General features: G+C 55.0%; 1 protein-coding gene across 14 annotated transcripts in view; it reads left to right on the forward strand.

Annotated features, from left to right (window-relative positions):
- SCRIB (scribble planar cell polarity protein) overlaps positions 1-7,094 on the forward strand; it is a 107,630-nt gene extending 100,536 nt beyond the window's left edge. For all 14 annotated transcript variants that reach the window (XM_053990092.1, XM_053989986.1, XM_053990028.1 and 11 more), the window contains one exon: positions 4,907-7,094. In XM_053990092.1, the coding sequence (XP_053846067.1) occupies positions 4,907-5,067 (161 nt within the window). In that variant the 3' untranslated portion in view covers positions 5,068-7,094. The remainder of the gene's footprint in view (positions 1-4,906) is intronic.
- Positions 7,095-8,166: the final 1,072 nt, after the last annotated feature.

The raw sequence follows: 8,166 nt of genomic DNA on the forward strand, positions 1-8,166 counted from the left end.
GTGCAGCTGGGTCTCCAGGCTGTCAGCTGGGCTGTGTCTGCCTGTCCCCACCTGTAACAGACAGCTGAGACTCACCCAGCTGGTTCCAAGGGCTGCAGCATGGAGCTGGGCAGAGCCTGCCTGCTCTGTGGCCTCCTGCTGCCTCTAACAGTTGGTGCTGGTTTGCTTCTACCCTTTTTGCATGTTTCACCCCTTTACTTAAAAAAAAAAAATCCCAGTTCCTTTTATCTTGCCAAATTCCTCTGAGTCCAGACTGCATCCCAGACAGCTGACCCAGGGCTGAGCTGTTTCCAGGAGGAGGTTCTGCTGCAGGACTCTACTCAGACTTACTTTCCTGAGAACAGGATCTGTTCTTCATCCCTCAGAGTCATCCTCTAAGCTCTGGGTTATTCTCTTGAGGTTGTTTGTTCAGGCAGTGCAGGGATTTGAGAGGTCAGGGAAGGTCTGGGGAATAGCAGCTGCTGCTTAGGGCATCCAGAGCTCACTGTTGCCTGTCACTGCTCTGTTAGGCCCTCAAATGGGATGAAAGCCAGAAAGAAAAGAGTGCTGCTCATCCAGAGACCCAGCCCTCAGTCCTTAAGTAATGTTTAAATCACCTGTGATGTGTGTGAGGCACACAGACAAGAAGCAGGTTTGTCCCACATCATCTGGAAAGGATGGAGGTGAGGATGCAGTCAGCTCTCCTAGCATGGGACCAAGCTCTCCTGGCTTTTCCAGAGCCCCCCATCCCATCTCACTCTCCCAGCTAGTGCAGCATTCCAGCCAGCATAATCAGAATTGTCCTGGATGATGGAATTATGGCTTTCTGACTCACAGCAATTCTGAAACTTTGTGCTAGCAAACCATTACATCAGGAACTCAGAGGAAAGTGTTGGCATCTCACTCCTCCCAGCACACCCTTGTCCTCTTGCCCATGCAGAAACAGTTCTTCCATTTTCTGGTCTGACTTCATAGTCATCATCTCTTAAATGGATTTAAAAACCTTTATTCCAAGGTTTCCATGAGGCCCTGGAGCTACTGAACTGCAGAGCAGCATTTTCAGGATGGAACCAAGCAGTGTTCCCTTTGTTGTGGCATGACTTTTTCAGATCACCTGGAGACTTTTGCTTCCCAGCCCTGTAACCCTCAGGTTCCAGAAACTCCCCTGATGACTGTGTGCTGCTCCTGTTACTGGAAAGCTGCTCATGGAATGTGAGGAGCTGCTTTTCCCCTGTGCTCCTTGCCCACCTGGGCTGTCTGCTGTTGGCAGCAGCTGCCACAGGAAGGGTGCCTCCCCATCCTGCACCTGATTTGTAACGAACTCTTGGGTAATGAACTCTGCAGCTCTGACACTCAGGAGCCAAACATGTTCTCTCTGCCCTCCCGTGGCTTTAATTTATCCCTGTCCAGCCTCTTCAGCCACATCACTGCTCTGAAGATCATCCTGTTCTTCTCCAGACTTGCATTTCACAGGTTCTTTCCCACCAAAATGCCAACATTTCACACAACTGGAATCTCTGGGTTCATACCAGTGGCAGTGGCTGTGCTTTCCTCCAGTGGTTCCTGTTTTCTGTCAGGATGGGAGATGTGAGTGAGGCCTGTACTGGTTCAGGATACACCAGGATCCTGTTTGGCTGGAAGTTGGTTCTTAGGGTAAGACCATAAGAAACAGGGAAAATGAGCTTGCATAGATGAAGACTCTGCATTTTCTGGGCTCACCTATTGGGTGGGCATGTCTTGAACCAGGTGTTGTGTCTGCATCAGCAATGGAATGGGCCTCTGTAAAACTGCCCAGATTACTTTAATCTTCCATGGAGTGTTGTGATCTCATGTTCCACAATAAGGCATTTTATTTGCTTTAATTTTTTCTTGATAACTTCCTTGTGCCTTCTGGGGTGCAGTGAGTGACTGTGTCTCACTGCTCTGTCTGTAACAGCCACATCAGCCACTGGAGCAGCAGTTCCCTTCTTTCTGGGCTGGCAAATCCTGCTTTCTCTTGGTGGGAATAATTCCCACACTCATCTGGACATTTTTATTTCATCAGTGTCTAAGGTGCAGGAGGGGACCAGGACTGCCTGCAGTTTGTGAATTGTGAATATTCTGAATTTTGTTCTCCCACCTTTTCCAGTACTTAAACCTCGAAGTGAAATGGCATTGATGGGAAGCTGCCAGTGCACACAGGGATCTCTGCCAGTGCCTAGAGAGCCATCACCTCATTCAAGGATGGGGCATTTCTTTTATGCAATCAGGATTCTATTCCTTTCACTGAGCTTAAAAATCCTCCAGTAGTGTAAAAATGAACTTACTGTATCGGCACAAGACTCTGGCTGAGCTGGGGTGTGATGGGAGCCACTGGGAGTGCCAGAAAAGGACACAAAAGAAGAAATGCACAAAGTAGCTCCTTCCAGAATTACTCCAGGCTGCAGCAGTCAGTGGGTTTGCAATTTCTAAGACAGAGGCTTTGATTTTAGAGTTCTTTCTTTCTTGAATCTATTCACATCTGCAGTAAATTGCCCCTTCCATGTCATTTTACCCCTGAGCTGTATGGAACATGAGGCACTTTGTTTATAATTGAGCTTCATTTGACTCCCTGCTACAGCTTGGTGGCATCAGTAGTCTCTTCTGTTAAAACCTTCCTCACTCCTCCTCCTCCTCCTCATTTGCAAGATACTGACCCAGGTGCAACTCCTGGCTGCTGGGTCCTATGGCAGCACCTCCTGCCCTTTTCCTGCAGGATAACACAGCCCCTTCCTGCCCTTTTCCTGGGGGATAACACAGCCCCTTCCTGTCCTTTTCCTGTGGGGTAACACAGCCCCTTCCTGCCCTTTTCCCATGGGATAACACAGCCCCTTCCTGCCCTTTTCCTGTGGGGTAACACAGCCCCTTCCTGCCCTTTTCCCATGGGATAACACAGCCCCTTCCTGCCCTTTTCCTGGGGGTAACACAGCCTCTTCCTGCCCTTTTCCCATGGGATAACACAGCCCCTTCCTGCCCTTTTCCTGTGGGTATCACAGCCCCTTCCTGCCCTTTTCCTGCAGGATAACACAGCCCCTTCCTGCCCTTTTCCTGGGGGTAACACAGCCCCTTCCTGCCCTTTTCCTGTGGGGTAACACAGCCCCTTCCTGCCCTTTTCCTGTGGGGTAACACAGCCCCTTCCTGCCCTTTTCCTGGGAGATAACACAGCCCCTTTCTGCCCTTTTCCCATGGGATAACACAGCCCCTTCCTGCCCTTTTCCTGGGAGATAACACAGCCCCTTTCTGCCCTTTTCCCATGGGATAACACAGCCCCTTCCTGCCCTTCCTGTTTTCAGCAGAGCTTTTCTCAGGGCACAACCCAAATGTTTGTAAAGCCTAGTGTGCTGTGTGGGGATCACTAAACCTGCATGTTTGGGGGTCCTTTGGCCTAGAGGGTCTAAAAGGACTGGCTTCTCTCTGAGCCATGGGATCTCCTCCCCCACCCACCCAGGCTGGATTTTTATCTTCATGTGCCCTTGTGTTGCTTTTTCACCTGTGTGCCTTGTCTGAGGATCAGTCACCTGCTGGCAAAGCCCAGCCTTCTCTGAAGGGGCTGCCCAGGCTGGGAGTGTTCAGCCTACACAAGAGAAGCTCTGGGGAGCCTAAAGGGGCTCTAAGAGAGCTGGAGAGGAACTTTTCACCTGGGCCTGGAGTGACAGGACAAGGGGGAATGGCTTCCCCCTGCCAGAGGCCTGCCGTGGAGCAGAGGGTGGGACACTGGCACAGCTCAGCAGACTGAGCCTTTTGGCTGACAGACCTTCATGGATTTCTCTGCTGCATCCAAAGGCTTCAGAGAGACTTCCCAGGAACCCATTTGCACTTGAAGCTCGTGGATTGCCTTCCAACAGATACTGGGGTGGTTGAATATCCCCCCCACCCGCCCCAAGGGCCAAGGCTTGTGAATGTGAGGCTGCTCCCATCTGTCTGTGGGGACCTCATCCCCTCAGGATGTCACCTGTCCCTGGTCAGGAATGTCACCTGTCTCTGCAGGCCTGACCTGTGAGCTCTGGTCAGCTCCTCAGAGCTCTCGGGTGCAGCTCCCTGCATCCAGCTGGACATGACACAGGGGTGACCCTCACTTCATTGCCCCATCGTTCCCTAAGGGTCTGGATCCTCCCATTCCAACACCTGAGGCACAGCAGCTCCTATCGTGTCTCTGTGGTGCCCCTAAGTTTAAAGCCCTCCTGGCCAGCTGGGCCAGTGACCAAAGACTCTTCTTCCCCTCTGTGACAGAGGGACCCCTGCAGACCCGGGTCAGGGTGGATCCCGGCTCTGGAGAGCAGAAGCATTTCAGGACACTTGGTGTTCCATACAGCCTGGCACTTGAGTCACGTTCAGTGAACGATGGGTGTTACAGGCAGGGGTCTCCTCACACATGGCTCTTCCTTCCCAGCACTCACTGGTCCCTACATGAGCTGCAGGCCACCAGGAGGTTCTGGGCAGGGGGTTACTGTGAGTGACTGAGACCAGTGCTGTCCCAAATCCAGCACCTGGGAATACCCTGGAACACTCCCTGGAAGTGTTCCAGGCCAGGTTGAACAGGGCTTGGAGCTACCTGGGATAGTGGAAGGTGTCCCTGCCTGTGGCAGGGGGTGGGATGGGATGAGCTTTAAGGTTCTTTCCTACACAAACCATTCTGTCATCCTATGATAGCCTTGACATCTGCATTAATTGTGCCAGCTGTGTGCTGCCAGAGTCACAGCATGGTTTGGCTGGGAAGGGACTTTTCAGACCACCCGGTCCCACCCCTGCCCTGAGCAGGGACACCTTCCCTCAGACCGGGTTGCTGCGAGCCACAGCTCCTCTGGGCAGCCTGTGCCTCACCCCCTCCCAGGGAAGGATTTCTTCTCAGGATCTTCCCTGACTTAACCCAAAGCTTTGTCTTCAGATCCAACACCTCTTGTCGTTGCAGTTCCCCGGGAGCAGGACGGGCAGCCAGAGGAGGAGGACACACTGGGAACGGGGGATCCATCAGCAGCAGCTCCCTCAGCCCTGGAGGACATGGCCCTGTACAGCAGCAAGCGGAAGCTCCGGCACAGCCGGCGCAGCCTGGAGACCGCTGTCCCCACATAGGTGACCCGACACGCCTGGGCAATGGACTGGCCTGGCACAGCCCTTCGGGAGCTCCAGGGACAGCAGCAGGCTGCCCCCCTGCCTACAGACTCTGGATGGGACCGAGCTCCCCGCGAGCCCTGTGGCCAACTGACTCCTCTGGGGCTGTGAACCGCCCTCGTTCCTCACCCAACAGTGCACTGGGGCACATCCCAAAACTGGGACAACACTGGACTGACTGCTGGCAGATGGAGAGGAAGGGTGGCCAGGACAGTGGGCAGCTTTTTAGCCTGTAAATATTGTGTGTGGGGAAGAGTAGGACAGGAAGAATGTAGGAGTGTGAGAGTGTGTTGGGCTCCAGCTGTTACTGCCTCAACTTGGGTTTTGTAGTGGTTAAAAGGAGCTTCTCCTCTGGTGGGAATCAGGAGGAAGGTCCAGCCTGCCTTTACTCCTATTTAATTTCCAGTCTTTTGCCAAAAAGCATCTCCTCCCACCTCCTGCACTGTGTCACCTCACTTCCTTTTGGGAGTGTGTGGGAATGGGAAGCTTGGAGGCAAAAAGAAGGAAAAAAAAAAGAAAAAAACCCATCAGAATTCCAGCAAAGTGCCTCCCTCTGCCACTGGCACTCTGTGCTCAAGGAAAACAGAGCCAGCTCTCTGCCACCTGCCTCTGTCCTGGGACACTGCTCCTGCTGGGGCTTTGTGCTGCCCTGGGACAGCTCCCTCCCTGGATGGGCACGTCCCCCTTTGTCACCACGGCGGGAGCCACTCCAGAGCACACGAGTGCAGGAGTCTGTCTCCTGTGGCACTGGGGCTGACCTGGTCAGCTGGGGCAGGACTGGGACAGAGCTGACAGCCAGAGCAGGGGTGTAGGGGGTGTGTGACAGTGGGACAGCAGTGGGAGCAGGACAGGGGACAGGACACGGTGGGAGGTGTGACAGCAGGTACCTTAGTGGGTAGAGTTCAGGATCTGGGGATGGGTAGAATGTGGAGTTGCTGGGGTCAGGTTGGGAGTTAGAGGATCCTACACATGGAGATGCTGGTGGGGAGTCCACAGTGTCCACGCTGGCTGTAGGGTGGGGTGGGATGTCACGGGGTGCCTGGTGTGGTGTGGGCTGGCGGGGAAGCACCAGGAGCACCACGGAGCAGGATGGGGCTGGCCTGTGCCTTGCAATAACCACACAGTTCCACTTTGCCAGCTCATTGGCTTCAGGCCCCTTCCCATGGAGGGCAGGGAAAATGCACGTTTGCCCACACAAGAGGGAAAAAGGAAAATGAGGAATGAGTGGAGGTGTGAGCCCTGGTTTCCACATGTGGAACAAGGGCTGTGAGCAGTTTCTGAATCATGTGAGCTCTGCAGATGTGGAGGTCACAGCTGCTGCTCCCAACTCTGCCATCAGCCTCTGCTGCCACTAGTGAGGGGAAACAGCCCTTTTCTTTTTCTTTTTTTTATCACTGCCTCTCACCGTGAGGAAGGTCCGAGCTCGGCACAATCCCGTTCCCTGTACATTGGTGCTCTCTGACTCCCCAGTAAGACCAGGGTTGGACCTTGAGCCTCACAGTGGCTGGGCACTGACAGGCACATCTGCTTGTACATTTGCTGAAGGAAAGAGCTGGATGCAGTTTTTTGGGTGCAGTCTCTTAGCTGAGCCTGTCCTTTCATGCCAAAATCCAGCGGATCATTTTAACTGACTCTGTATGTTTTGATTTTACAGACTTGTGAAGGGGAACTCTGGTAATCTCACACTGCAGCTGCAGCTGCCTCCATCATCAGCAATTTGAGCTTTTCCTTTTTAAATCTAATTTTAGCATTTGCTTTTTAACAAGAGCAGTTTTGGAAACAATCCTGGCTGGGTTTTGGTGACTAACTTGTGATTCTTCTCTCCTTTCCCTGTGCGGTACCTGGTGCCAGGCTCTGGATTCTCTCCCGTTCTCTCCCAAGAGACTCTGAGGGAAAATTAGCGCATCAAGACTGTAACTAGTGAAATTTGTACAACCAAAGAAATCTATTTTGTGGTTCGAGGATAATAAAGTTTACTTTACATTTTAGAGCCTTTAGTCACAGTGGTTTGCCCTGTGTCAAGTCTGCAGTTTCAGTATCAGCACTTTGCTGGTGGTCGTTATTCACTCCATGATCCAGCAGAGACGTTCCTGGTGTTCCTGCTTTTGGGAGCAGGAATTAATGCACACCCCAGCTACTGCCAGCTGAGAATATCAATATTCAGGGATGGGGAAAAAAAAAACAATATGAAACACAGTGATACCAGCAAGATCTTCAGTCTCTTGGCTTTCCTTATTTGGCTGTGTTAAAAACAAACAAACAAAAAGCTCCAGCGCTATTTTGTTTATATTATTGAAGTTTTTAAAAACAGAAGAGCCCAGAGCCGCAGCCGTGCGGGACCTCCCACGGCACAGCCCCCGCTGCCACCACCGCGCGTCTGCTTCGCCACCTCCGGGCCCCGGGCAAGGCCGCCTCCCTGCTCGGCTCCTTCTGTCCCGGTGCCTCCCGCCCCCGTGTGCACCCGCCGTGCCGGTGGGTGAGCCGCAGCTCCCGGAGGGCAGAAAGGGACCGGCGGGGCCGAGGGGCCGGCGGCATCGGCCGCGTGTGGCCGAACAACGGCGGCCGCGTGTCCGCCACCGGTCCGGGCCGGGAGCGGAACCCAGAGCGGCGGCACCGGCGGGGCTTGGCCGGGCCGGGCCGGGATCCAGAGCGGCGGCGGCACCGGCGGGGATTGGCCGGGCCGGGCCGGGCCGGGATCCAGAGCGGCGGCGGCACCGGCGGGGTTTGGCCGGGCCGGGCCGGGATCCAGAGCAGCGGCGGCACCGGCGGGGTTTGGCCGGGCCGGGCCGGGATCCAGAGCGGCGGCGGCACCGGCGGGGTTTGGCCGGGCCGGGCCGGGATCCAGAGCGGCGGCGGCACCGGCGGGGTTTGGCCGGGCCCGGGCCGGGATCCAGAGCGGCGGCGGCACCGGCGGGGTTTGGCCGGGCCGAGCCGGGATCCAGAGCGGCGGCGGCACCGGCGGGGTTTGGCCGGGCCGGGGCGGGAGCAGCGGCGGCGCGGCGCTGCCCGGTGACGCCGTCACGTGACGCTGCGCGCTGACGCTCCCCGGTGACGCCGCGG

This window comes from Vidua macroura, chromosome 1 (genome assembly GCF_024509145.1).
Source record: "Vidua macroura isolate BioBank_ID:100142 chromosome 1, ASM2450914v1, whole genome shotgun sequence".
In the NCBI taxonomy this organism is placed as follows: domain Eukaryota; kingdom Metazoa; phylum Chordata; class Aves; order Passeriformes; family Viduidae; genus Vidua; species Vidua macroura.